Genomic DNA, 13,718 nt, shown 5'->3' with positions numbered 1-13,718 from the left:
TTGTCACATTTTTATTTCACAGCATTTTTCCATGAAAGAAAAAGAAATTTAAGCACCGATTATTCTTGCAAAGAACATTTTTTTTTTTTTATCTAGAAATTGTCGAAAAGTGTTAAATACAAGATGTTTTTTGTCTTTAATTTATATAACAAGCAATAAATACACCATATCCAAACTTTTATTCTAGCCCCTGTACATAATGTGCTAAAAGGAATAGCAAACATAAGATCTTTTACTATCAAATTAATGCGCTCTCTTTCCAAGCAGTTCATTTGACTTCGAACTGAAGTTTCCTACCAACAAAGGCCACAGACAGTACTTTCAGGATAGCCTTACAGTATAAGACAGACTTCTGACAGAAGAAGTTGAGGAGGACAAGACATCTAGCAAATCAATTTTGAAAGCTGTAAATTCATTGCTGGTGATAATAACCTACTAGAAAAGTTGTGTTACGTCTTCACTGTGATTCCTGTTAATGTGATCTATGATACTGTAAAGTTACTATGGGTTAAAATAAGTATGATTGGGTAGCCACATTATCAGACTATTGTCTTGCATTGACAGTTATGTACATATACCTCCTGTGATCTACTAGAGAGTCGTTTGACTTTTCTTTACCCATCTTTTTTTTCTAACTCAAAATTGCACGTAAAAGACAATAAAAAAAAAAAAAAAAAAAAAAAATCGAAAATTGAAGTCTGTATGCTGTACAATTTCTACAATTTCAATTTCGAATGGACTAACAATACAGAAGTGCTGTCTCTAAAATTTACAGAAAGTTCAGTTTAGGAATAATTCAATGGAATAAGATCTTATTTCATAAGTAATGAGTACAAATGAGGGTTATGGTCAGTTTAAAAACAGATGCTTCACGCATTGAGTCTTAAAGACTGATCTTCTCTCCGCCTGGAAGAAATATCAATGTCTATCGAGTCCTTTCCAACAATAAGTCTCAAACGTTTTGCTGGTGGGAGAGGAATAAAGTCATCTTCAAATTCATCATCATAGTCATCTTCTTCTCTTTCCTCTTCACTAGTAGACTCTTCGAGGCTCTCTTCCTCATAATGATCATATTCATCCACTTCCATTCTCGTTCCCAAAAGAGACAAAGTGTCGCCACAGTATACTCCATTTTCGTGGAGTTCCTCGGGAAAAGACATTCTTTTCTCCTCTTCTCTCTTCAGCTGTATCTTTAATTTTGTTGAACTACTCCCTGATCCTGAGTTAAAACCATTGTTAAGTTTTGCTACGTATAAACTGTTGTCCTTTTCATGATCTTTGCTTAACTTAATGCTAATTTTTGATGAACTCATCCCATCATTCTCTTTGTCTGTTTTACTGCTGTTACTGTCATGGCGCCTACGAAGAGTTAGCTTTGGAATTCCAGTGCTGTTTTCAAGAATTAGTTGTGCATCGTATCTAGTGATTCGCCTACTTTTTTTATTTTTGACAGTTCGAATGGTTTCTTTTGCCCTTACGGTTTCCGAACTGACCATGGGGCACTCGTCTGAGGATGATCTGAGGTCTTTATAATCAATTGATTTATCTTTAACGGAATTTCTTTCACCAGAGTCACACAGAGAACTTACTAAATCTGTCATGGCCTTATCGTTCTTTGATGTGTCATAACCAGATGTTGATATTTCTGTCTTGGAGGTCTCTTTCGTGTGCCTGGCCTGCCATGACTTTCTTCTAGACTTACAAAAGCCATTTTTTGAACATCTGCTGTCCCGTCTATTTGGAGTTTCTGGATGATGTCTATTTTTATGAATCGATTGACCGTGTGGCTCAGTCCTGTCTAAATGTATACTAGTCCCACGACTGCTTCTGTAACTATCCACTGTATTTGGTTGAAGCTTAGCATCAGATATGTCCATGGAGTTCCTTGTTTTCATTGAACTCCGAGTGATATATGTACACATTGAAGACTCCTCATGCCCTTGAGCACCTTTGAATGAATTAAGTTTATTTTCTCTTGCTGCATGTCTTGTTAAACAACCAGTGGTTCCATTTACTTTAACTGGTCCCTCGCTTTCTTTATCCCTTTTTATGGAAACACTTTTATACAGAACTACTTTGGGTTCTTTAAGAACCAAGTTCCCTACTTCAAGCTTTTTAGAGGTGTTTTTCTGTTCTGCTCTTCTGTATGGGTTTCTTGTTTTAGTTCTCAAATGTAAAGGCTTTGCAGGCTTTCTCAGTCTCTTTGGTACCCTGGAATTATTTATATGAGTAGGCTTGGATGAGGTAGAAGTGGATGAAACTGGAATTCTTGACATCGACTGTCTTCTCAGTGTTCTACGTTTGCTATTCTTTTTAGCGCCAGCAGAAGACCTCTTGTTTGTTGCTGCAAAACACAAATATGGATGAACATTAGCAAAACATGTTTTGAGTTACCGGGGGGCGGGGGGTATTGTGCTCGGTCCTGTCTAGATTAAATAAAAATACCAAAACTACATTTATTGGTTGGTTTATGAAAAAGATGCATAAATGGGTTCCAAAGAACTCTAGCTTACAAGTGTTGGATTTTTCCTGAGATGTGTCTGCATCCGTGTTGGAGCTGACTGACTGGCTGTCAGAGTTTTTGCTGCTGTCCCCGAGCTTTTTGAGTCTGTTTAAGCGCTTGTCTGTTTCCCTCAGCCCATACTTGCTGTTGATCACAGGTCCTGGTTCATGTAGTCCATTTCGAGATTTAAATGCACCCGTTCCCCGTCTGATAAATGAAGCACCAATGTTACTGTTTGAATTGAAGTGTGTCTTTGATACTCACTATAAACATCTGCTTAGTTAAAAGGTAGAACTAGCACTAGAACATATGTTCCTCCTTTCCGATAAAGAAGCCTAACCTTTTCCAACCGATCTACATATGTACCAGTTTCCACGTTAACGGAAAGTACATTTGAAAAAGAGAAACTGGTGCATTTGCAAGAAACTTCCTCTCACTGGGCATAAAGGGCACATAACATCCTCTGGAGTTTTCACAACTGTAATAGAAGGATGGAAAATAATATACATACAGAACAAAATAGATAGCAGCTGGCAATTAGTTTAAGATTGCGCAGTCTGCTTTAAAACTGAAATAACAGGCAATGAGTTGTTTTCCAACTTAAACCTCGGAGATGTACTCATCTCCGGAGCTCAGTAGAGAATTCAAAGAACGCTTGGGATGTAAAAGTAAATTTGGTATGAGACATCGAGGTACGCCATCAGGTTCTTCTATAAAAGTAAACCCATGGATAGATTAACTAAAAATTATTCTTACACCTTGAAGTGTTTGAAGAATGTGTCTTTAACCCAACACCATCCTTATAACAATGACAACCAGTAATCGATCCTAAATAGGTGTTGGGCTTTGAGTCACTAGCCTTGGGGGCCACTGGTTTATAAAAGTGTTGAGATACTGCGAATGAATGCTTTACAACTCACCTTTCACATGTATAACATTCACAAAATTCATTGTTCTCTCCAAAAAAGCCATCCCCATAATAGCAGGAAATTTCTTCTCCTGGCTCAATGTCGCGCAGAGCTTTCACGCAAGCAGTGTCACGGCCAGTCGATACAAACTGTGACAAGTAATAAAAACAAGATCTAAGCAAGGCTAACATAAGACTCTTTATATACCTATTAAGAGAACATCTTAAAATCCAAAGCCACCAAAGAATAAAAATGCTCCAGATGTTTTAATATTAAACCTACACTTTAGATTTTCTATGCCAGTTATGAAACAATTTCATATAATTGAATTATTACAAATCAGCACAGTTGGTAATCAGCGGCATGTTCTGTACTTTGCATTTGATATCTTTATGAAATCACTTGCATTTATATCATATTGCTCTGAAAGACACTTTATGTTGGCAAACCATATTCCTGCAGGAAAAAGTGCTTTTCTTATTTTTCCTCTAAGCAACAGGCACACTTAACCCCTTACCATCTTATGCAATGGATGTAATTCTGCAAGAACAAGACCTACATCGTGCTTTACATGTACATATTGTTTGGGGCATTTTGGCAGTAAAACGCAAATGTATTAAGTATCTCAAAAACCTTACCTTACAGTTAGGTCTGCAATCTGGGAAAGAAAAGAAATTACCATATGAGAAAACTAATATCAACACACATACACATAGAAAACAGGCAAATCAAACGCGTCACTGCAATTTGTTCCTGTGAAAATAACAAGTTACGCTGTGTAAGAGCGGCCCTTAGACACACAACGAAGCATCCCGCACGCTTACCGTGGTTTATAAAGGCAGCAGGTCCGAGCCAAAGCTGAGCACAGTTTTTCCTTGTGGAATACATGACACTGAAGTCATTTTCCCCATGACGCAGGAGCATGTTTTCTTCCGCTTCAGAAAGTTCGGCAATGCAGCCTACTAGAAGTTCAATTTTGTCATTTCGTTTCCTGGACGGAAATAAACACTTTCAAACTTAATGCAACACAACAGCAGGCATACTGCCATTATTTGGAAAAATCCTAACTACTTTCAGATGTAAAAGAAAGAAAAACAAGGTAAATAAGAAATACTAGATGTTGTAATAGATTAGTCACGGCCATTTTTTTATGACGGGTCAGAGAAGGAAACGCTTGGCTTGGCTCATAAGGATTCACTAGAGGGGGAGTCTGAAGGAGTGTTGTGGTTTCAACGCCTTGACTTCACAATACATTGCAAAGGGTCAACTTCCATGGGTTTCTGCTGCAGGAAGAGCTAGGCTGGTCCTGTAGAACAGGCGATTAACCCAGAGAGTATTCTAGGTTTTCTAAAGCCCTTCTTGCGGGAGAAACTTGCCATTGTGAAGTGAGGCAGCTGAAACAAACACTTATCCTTTCTTACATGCCTACTTTATAACTGTTCTTTTAGCAGCACACACTGGATGGACAACGGGACATCAATCAAGCTTTAAATGCAATTTAGGAATATTTTTAAGATAAACGCTCATAAAATGTGTGCGGATATACATACCAGTCTTTAGTTGCAACTATTTTGGCTCCATTGTTCTCAGAGGAATATCTATTGCAAGGCAAGATTTCAAATCCGCTAGAAGGTGCAAACATTCTCAAGTAGATAAACACCTGTGGAAATAAACCGCCGTTCAGACATTAGTTACTCAGGAACACATACAATATTATACGTGCTTTAGCTGAATTCATTCTTATAAGCGAACACAACATACTGCTTTGTATATCTGACAGGCCTCTTGTACACAAAGCCATGGATCTCCAGATTAATCTAGAAAAGGTGTAAGACTCTGCATGTACGTTGGAGGAAGATTCTTTTGGGTGGCACGGTATTGTTTTCAACCTTCGATGAGCAGAAAGTTATGCAGGCACTTCTCTTCTCACGGCTCATGTTGGTTAAATGTGGATAGGTCTGCATCGTTAAGCGGTGCTGGTCTGTACCTTTCACCAAATGACAGAGTCAAGTTCTAAACAAGAATATAAAATGTCTAACCATTCTATGTCTATGCTAGTTGTTCTTATGACCTTCAAAACTGAAACTCATGTCACGTCTGGGCTGAAGACTCATATTTCTCCAAAAAGAGGGGCTGTTGCCTCTCAGAGTTTCAGATCCCCATGACTGAGATGTACTAAGCCATGTCCCATTCGTACAGTATTAATTTAAGACTTGTATTATTGTGCATAGCAATGTAGGAGGATGGAAATGCAACCTGTTCCGTATAATTTAAGCAGCCTAGACGTATGATGGTTATACACAGTAATAAATAAATAACCCACGTGCTCCTTGAAAAGTTTTTCCTGCATTTTGTTCTTGTTAAGAAAATAGTGTCGTGCCCAATCGCCCGCTGTCAGGTTTTTAAAGGTCTTTTCTAAATGTTCATTTTTCTTGAAATTTTCTATCACTTCCTTGAGTTCCTCCTGTCTTCCTTTTATTGGCCGAAACCTGAAAAACCAAATAACACGCGTCACTGCTGGTATAGCTTAACGGAATCCACTTTATTATACAAGCAAGGCAGGCCAAGTGAAGCACAGTAAATACGTGTATGATCTATACTTTATAGAGGGACAACGATGTGTAATTATTACTCGAAGAGTCAGTTACGCAAAATCCGAAGCCCCTTAATTACAGTGATACTTGGTAGATAGCTTCTTGAGAAAGCCATTGGTGGGTTATTGCTTACTGGACAAATAACTACATCGTTGGCTATAGCCTCTCACTATTTATGCAGGTCATTTTGAAGGGATAATTTTACCTCTCGTAATAAACAGTAATGTTTAAAAAAATAAGAAGTAAAGTAAGCCTATGTTTAAAGAGGGCTTCCCCCCTCCCCCCCACCACTTATGGGCCTATTCTAGATCTGGTACTTTCGGGCAGCTTCACCCCAATCTGGGGAGGTCGGGCAAGGGAAGCAGAAGGCCACTTGCCTTACGGGCTGTTTGGATTTGGGGTCATTACCTAAAGCCTTTTTACGTATGTTAGTAGATATTCCACATAATTCCAGCATGGTGTCTAGAGTTACAACATTATAGGAAAGATTTACACCCTGACTGGATTGTTTGTGTTCTATTGATATTCTTTGAATCCAATCCCTTGTGGTATATGTTCCTTAAACAGCAGAAAACTAGTGGATGTCTAGTACAAATTACCTAGTATTCATTTTGTGAGTCTGAAATCCTAAGTAGGGATCCAAAACCAAACTGGTTGCAAGATCATCATTTTCACACAGTTCCTTGGCAGACATTCCGGATGATGGCACATAGCGACTTTGGCTTTCAAACGCAGAACCTGTTCCACTACCTGTTTATTAAATAAAAATAAACGAGAAAGATAGCAATTTTAAAGTGACAAAACGAATAATAATGCATATAGAAGAAAAAAAAACAAACAAACAAAGAAAACAAAATGCCTTAGATCAAATACAGTGGTATGACATACCGGTGACTTTAAGTATTAAATATAACTGTAAAACATTTTTTTAATCCCAGTAGAAATATATGCAGAGACATACTTACACCTGCTGGATCTTCTATCAGAAACATTTTTACTGGCCCTCAGATTTTCTCTTCCGGAACCGGTCTGGCTCTGCTGGCTCTCAGTAGAATGTCTGCTTCCATGTCTCCGTCCATTCACTACCATGTTCTTGGATTCGCCCAACCACTTCATTCCAACATACAAACTGGCCCTGTCGCATTGAGTCTCCCTCTAAATAGCCCCACGGGAACAGGTCAAGAAGAGTAGCTGCACCTGCAGATGATACAGAAGAATACATCATTAACAGAATTATCCAACTAACATCTGATTTTAATCATTGTAAGCATGGCTTTTTTTGGCTGCTTACTTCGGCTTGTTTTCTTATAGACGTGTCCTTCTCGCCTGCATTGATTTCCATACAAAGATATTTTATGCCTTAATGATTGATGACCAACATTAGCAATTATGTGCATTGGATGTTCGGGGGGAGAAGAAGTCATCTTGACAAAACACAAGCTTAATTCTTTGGAAAGATATTAAATGTCTGATGTAGGTAAACTCCATCAATTAGCAGAAAGTCCTAAAATGTTGTGATTTTTACTAGGAACATTTAACTTCATAAAAAGTGGTCCACATTTCTGAAAACAAGGGCATATAGAATTTTAAAGAGAAATCACAATACTGAATAGAACGCAAATGCTAGAAAATAATTCCGTTTCGGTCCACGTTTAACCGTGTGACATGCGATCATTAAAGTCAGTGAAAAGCACTGCGTTCTCTTAGATAGTGGCCGGGGCGGGGAATCAGCCTTTTAAAAATCCTTCCAACCTTTACCACTAGGAAGCTAAACACATATACTGTATCCGGCCTGTGATGCGTTCAGGAAGAAAAAAAATATGAATCAGCCCCGGTATCTAACAGCCAATCACAGCGACCGTTACAAAGACAGTTTAAATGCCCAGAAATGACACACCCAGATGGTCACGGCTGCATCCTTGTAAGATGCCGGTGTTTGACAGATACCGCCCCAAATCAACTGCACAATTATCGGGAAAGAAATTAACCCTTTACATTCCAAGCGTATCTCCTATGATCAGTACATTACCCAAACTTACCACTGGCATCAGACTAAACGGTGCCCTCGATATAAATAACAGACACCATTCCCAATGCTAAGTATGTTTTTTTTTTTAAAAAAAATGGCTGATTAGGTTTCAACAGGGGGCCAGCGACTTGTAATGTTATTTTCAGCACTTAAATATCTCTCCCCCCGGTACTAATGTCCTCAAACAGTGTGGATTCCTTTTAGCTGGTTTACAGCTATTTCATAAAACAGTAAGCCAGGTATATAAATAAACCCACAATCTTATTTGATCTGATGATGTGACCATTATTAGTGGGCTTTATGTCTTTCCCATACTGGAAACCAATGCTAAGATCCAACAAACCGTGGCAGGATCAAAGGATGCAAGCGATTTATTTGACAACAAAATAATAAAAAGAAACTTGAGATACATTTGAAAATCAAACTTTTGTATAGGTTTGATTGACAGGTAAAGGTTAGCTGCCTTGGAATCACTATGAAAAAGGACCATGTAAATCCCGCTGCTGAAACTGGGGAATGAAGCTTAGATCTAAGGGGGATAAATATACAGGTATTTAATAAGATACAGGTATTTTATACTGGGGAACCTATATGTTTAAGTACTGGCAAATTACCCCCCTGTACAATAAAAGAGGACCAAGAGAAATGAGTTTTAGGAAGAACATCTGTAAGCACAGGGCATATAAATTACAAGTAACATGGATCAGACTAACTATCGGGGGGGGGTGGGGGGTAAATTCTATATGCTACATATAACTCACGGGAAGTAAGTTTTACCATAATAGGTAAATCCATAATAGATGATGCATTTATAACTTGTATTTGTAAAGCTAGGAACTACATTCACGGCTGGGACCTTTAAACCTGGCAGGTCTCACATAAGGAGTGTTTACTAACAGATCAGGTATCAGGGTTTCACCAATCACCCCTAAGGATATAAGATAAGGCCTGGACCCCATTATAGAGCAGGGTAATGGGCAGGGGAGCGAGGCCTCATCCAGGGGCCACACCATATGAACAATACGAAACAAGTGCGGTATAGATCAATCACAGCCCCAATTCACTTTGCCGTATACAGTCCCAACGCAAACAATAGGGAAACGCACGTATACATCACACTTTCCGGGAAATGTACGAAAATACACTCATAAAAAGAAAATAGTACCTTGGGATGGAGGTTGTTTAGGGGGTCGCCTCTCTCTTCAGACGGGTCCAGCAAGCCGCAGAGTTGCCTACAATTATAGACTCATTAGGAAAACTAAAAATATAATGCTATTTTACTTTGGATATACTTAGGAATAATACCAAGTGAGGCGTGATTTGTGGGTATTACATGGTATATAAGGGGAAGAGAAGGGAAGGGTTAATGGCCCAAATGATGGCCCTGGAATGGGGGGGAAATTTTTATATATATATAAATATATATATATTTGTTGGGAAACATTAACATTCAAGATGGCGGCGGGGCCGAGGCCGCAGCACGACTTCCATGGCAAGTAGTCCCTCACATGATGTGTCCTTCCGCCGCGGCTGGCAGCCCACGGCCAAAAGGGAAAGTTGGCGAAGAAAGGTGGAAGGTATAAAACTAGAGTAAGTCACGGTTATTACCGGTAGTCTTTTTTTTATAGTGCCTCCATGCGACCGCAGCTTGATGCCGGGCGCTGGTCGCTTCCGCCTGTCCAGGAGTGCGGCTGATTTTCCGTGTCTTAACCGGAGAGCGCGCGGATGGATCCTAGATGTAGGACCGGCCGGGGAAAGCGAGAGAGGCTCCCACCCACAGAGATGCACAATGTGACAAGTACACAACACAGTGTGATGTGCCAGGGGAGTACACCTAACTCAACAGTGTGATGCCACACAACAAAACAGGGCGTGACACAAACTCAAACTCAATATGACTGCTCCTCATACTATTCAATATGGCAAGAGCCAGCCAGTACACAATACACACTATATACCACACAAGGGACACTTTACTGCTGGCATGGCTACTTTGTGTACACTGTAATCACAATAAAATGACACAATTGAACTGTATAATGGTCTGAATATTAAAACAAAAATATAAGAATGGAGGCGAAAATCATGCACCAACAAAAACACGTGTGGCATGCAGGTGCCTTGACATACAATGCCTCATAAACAACATGATGAACAAATGCACAGTATTACATTTATACGCATCTCTAGAAATACTAAGTTAACTTGTAATTATGTTTACAGATTATAAATTGAAATAAGCAATATTTTTGTACTAGGGACCCAAATCAACAAATAATACTAATCTTATGTGCATAAAATTGAGGTATCTTAACTTTTTGGGTTGACATCCTGGAATGTGGCAGGCGTAAACTCTTAAAAAGTATAGGATCGCCTTTTATTTACACAAAAACAGTGATATGCTTCTCTCACAAGAGATTTGGTAGCCCATGGTGGTCATTTTACTGGATAGGAGCCTTCTCCACTAGCCCTATCTTGGGATGCGGAATATGGGTAAACAGGACTAGTGGCAATATATATTCTAATTGCCCAAACTCTGGCTTTTTTGTTTCATTATTTTACCTGGTAGCTAATCAAGTCTTCTTTGTTTTGATTATAGGAGGCAATACAAACATGGTTTTGGTCCCTGTGCTGGACCATATTGGACCTTACTTATTCACCCAACAAAAGGTAAATAGTGACTAGACTACATTTTTATTCCCGTATTAAATATTTTTGTATGAGACCCTGCCCCACATGTGGACATGCCTTTCATTCACATGACAACAAATCTTTGGTGTTTTCCCACAGATTTGGCCAATAGCAAAACATATATTAAATTATTCTCTCATGGGCAAGTTTTGTGTATGACAGTCTAGGACATTTAGATAATACTCTATTGTTTTTGGGAGACCTCAAAGGAAGTATTAAGGAGCCAGGTAATATATTAAATGAGATTGGTGAAATACATTCAGAGAGCTCTATTGTGCTCCTACACAAGTTTTTCAAGTATTCTTTACTACTCTCCCAGCAGATAACAAATCACAGTACTTGGACTATTGAGGGCTTCTTGAGACTTTTTCTACAGGATGAGTCTCAACTGAGATTAGAATATGCTAAAACCAAATAAATCAGAGAAACCTCTGGTGAAGAAGGCAACACTCGTAACCTAGACATAGCATTGATAAAATAACATAGGATGGGACCCTGGTGACCTCCATAGAGGCCATTGGCACCATCCTTATTTATTAATTCCAGGTGAAGGCATTACTAGCAGAAGTGGTGACGTAGGAAACAACAATGATCCCCATATTCAACTTAAATTGAACACTGACAAATTGTTTCATACAGTGGCACTGTCATATTTATTTTAAATACAAAAATGCTGTTAATTTGTACATTTGGTTTGTGATGTGTACACTGCTTTGGATGCATATCTCATAATAAATGGCCGGGAGACTGGACCAGTAATGGTGAGGAGTATGCCAGGGATTCATAATGGGGCTTATTTACTAAACGGAGAGTTTGCAAGAAAGCTGTGTTTCAGCTCATTGACTTCACTATACATTATAAAAGGTTAACGCTAGTGAGATCTTACCTGGCGGGTGACAATGAATAGTCTAGTCGGTAAGAAGAATAAAGTCTCCACACACATTCAGGTATGCATTGTCCACTTCTGGAGAAATCTGACCCTTTATATTAAATAATGAAGAGAGGGATTTAAAAGCACAACTCACAAGTTCTCATGACAAATTCTCACTTTGGTGAATAAAGCCCTCTTTCTGATATCCTCTGGCTTTGAACCCCCTTTTTAAGACTACTTAGGGCTTAAAATAGACATCATCATTTTTTATGTATACATTTCAGGAAGTCTGAGGCATTATATTTAGGTAGATTTGGTAAGACCCCCTACTATCCCACATTTTAATTTTATATAGGCACATTTTCACCATGACTACCTGGGTATCAAACTACAAAAAAAAAAGCCACAGGATTTATACAGTATAAAGTTCTCCTATATTATCTGTGAAGTGTTCAATTAATTAAAAACATGGAACCTGCTCCACTTAACATTTATGGGCAGAATTCATTTAATTAAGTTGCTCAGCTTCTACACACCCATCTATCTGACTTGATGGAAGAAAAGCCCCTATTGTATTCTATCATTAAAACATTGAAAAGTATTTGCCCATGGTGTGCCCGCCATTATTACTTAACTCCATTACCACCTCTCTTAACTCTTTTCAAAACCAAGTTAAATAAATCACACATATTTCTGGGGCTCTAGGACCCTTACTAATAAATGTTGGATAATACGTCCACCAACAAATCAAAAAGATATTCCAGAATACCTTGGTGTAATTATCCTCTCTTATTGGGTAGTCCCCCAGTAGTACTAGATGCTGATACATGACACGTATAACAAACTCTGACACGCTGATGGAATTACATCATACTGATTACATGAGTGGCGCATAAGCGGGGAAGAGGGGTGTCTCGTAAAAATATGTTGTCTGTTCTTGCTTTGCTTTTCCTTTCTGGATGTCAGTACTAACTACTACTAACCTAAGTAATCATACAGAGAACATATATAAGAGGAGTAATAAAAATGTGTCACTTTCAATATGTACAGCATGGATATCTTTATCTGCTGGACTCTAATGCTACATACATTGTATAATTTTACTATTTTGTGAAAAAAGAACCGCCACTTCATGATGGAAAAGTGCTTGCTTAACAACCCTGTTGATTTCCTTTCCCTTTTTGGTTTATATCATGCTGCTGTTGTGTGATTGAAATAGTCTAGTAATGTCAAAAGGTGGGTTCCCCATCATCTTTCCAATTATTAATCACTGTCCATATCCTGGTGTGAAAAACAAAAGACTCTTTTGACAAAGGTAGTCTGATTTATTCCTGGACCGACCACCATTTCAATTAAAACAAACATCCATGATGCTTCCCCTTCTTGAAAGCATCCACAGTACTCACGATCACCATCTTCAGAGGCCCTGGGGCAAATGCCCCATTGTTAATTGGATAAAATGGATAGAATAGACATAAAGCACGATCAGTATCAAAATAAATACTACCCTATGGAGAATAATCCTTAACACAATTTGAATTATCCTCTAGCAAATGGTATTAATAATCCTTTTTTCCCCATTTCATATGCATCATGGTTCTTTTACTTAATCCACTATACCTTCAAGCAAAGCTTTCGGTGATATTTGACAAATTGCCCCCATAGGGGAATCTTTAATTACGACATTTTTGTCTTAAAGTGTTCTTTTACTGCTTAATAACTTATTATTTTAAGAGGCTTTACCCAGCATGGAACTGTCTTATCAAACCTTCTCTGCAAACCTTTAGTAAAGGCTTTGATTTTAACAATAGAACTTCTATAAAGTGCGCATGTCCTCAGGTTGCTTCCTCAAAGATCATAATTTGAAACCAATGTCAACAGTTTGTTAGAATCTTCATTTGCAGGTTTTAGGTGTGGCTGCTGTTCTTCCTGTTGCTGTTGTTTTTTTATACAAGATCAATGTTTTTTTTAAATGTGTGAGTAATTACAAAATCGCAACTCCTGGTGTCAATTAAAGACTCGTCATCATGTGCATATCTGGGAGCTACTGGGCTCTGTCTAGCTGAAGCCTTCCCTTGCGGGACATGGACAGGACTGCACACTGACGACAGCGAGCAGTCCC

At 38.6% G+C, this 13,718-nt stretch overlaps 1 protein-coding gene across 1 annotated transcript; it reads right to left on the bottom strand.

Annotated features, from left to right (window-relative positions):
* Positions 1-869: 869 nt before the first annotated feature.
* Positions 870-7,121, bottom strand: LOC149298484 (histone-lysine N-methyltransferase KMT5B-B-like). The gene is made up of 9 exons (XM_089487372.1): positions 6,971-7,121; positions 6,605-6,755; positions 5,735-5,900; positions 4,962-5,071; positions 4,236-4,402; positions 4,050-4,069; positions 3,424-3,560; positions 2,514-2,710; positions 870-2,344 (listed from the first exon to the last, which is right to left on the bottom strand). Exons 1-9 carry the CDS (start codon positions 7,119-7,121, stop codon positions 870-872), a joined length of 2,574 nt encoding a protein of 857 aa, XP_089343498.1.
* Between the last annotated feature and the right edge of the window lie 6,597 nt (positions 7,122-13,718).

Source organism: Sceloporus occidentalis, unplaced genomic scaffold (genome assembly GCF_023333645.1).
Source record: "Sceloporus occidentalis isolate IW3139 unplaced genomic scaffold, rSceOcc1.0.p SCAF_32, whole genome shotgun sequence".
Lineage (NCBI taxonomy): Eukaryota > Metazoa > Chordata > Lepidosauria > Squamata > Phrynosomatidae > Sceloporus > Sceloporus occidentalis.
The sequence above is the reverse complement of the archived record's forward strand: the minus strand, read 5'-3'. Positions and strand labels throughout refer to the sequence as shown.

What these genes read in the sequence shown, in the direction of transcription:
- LOC149298484 (XM_089487372.1), bottom strand. Translation starts at nt 7,121, where the DNA reads ATGAAGTGGTTGGGCGAATCCAAGAACATGGTAGTGAATGGACGGAGA. An exon ending in ACTCACAAAATGAATACTAG is followed by an intron (nt 5,901 to 6,604) that starts GTAATTTGTACT and finishes TTGGTTTTTCAG; the next exon opens with GTTTCGGCCAATAAAAGGAA. An exon ending in ATTGCAGACCTAACTGTAAG is followed by an intron (nt 3,561 to 4,049) that starts GTAAGGTTTTTG and finishes TACTTGTCACAG; the next exon opens with TTTGTATCGACTGGCCGTGA.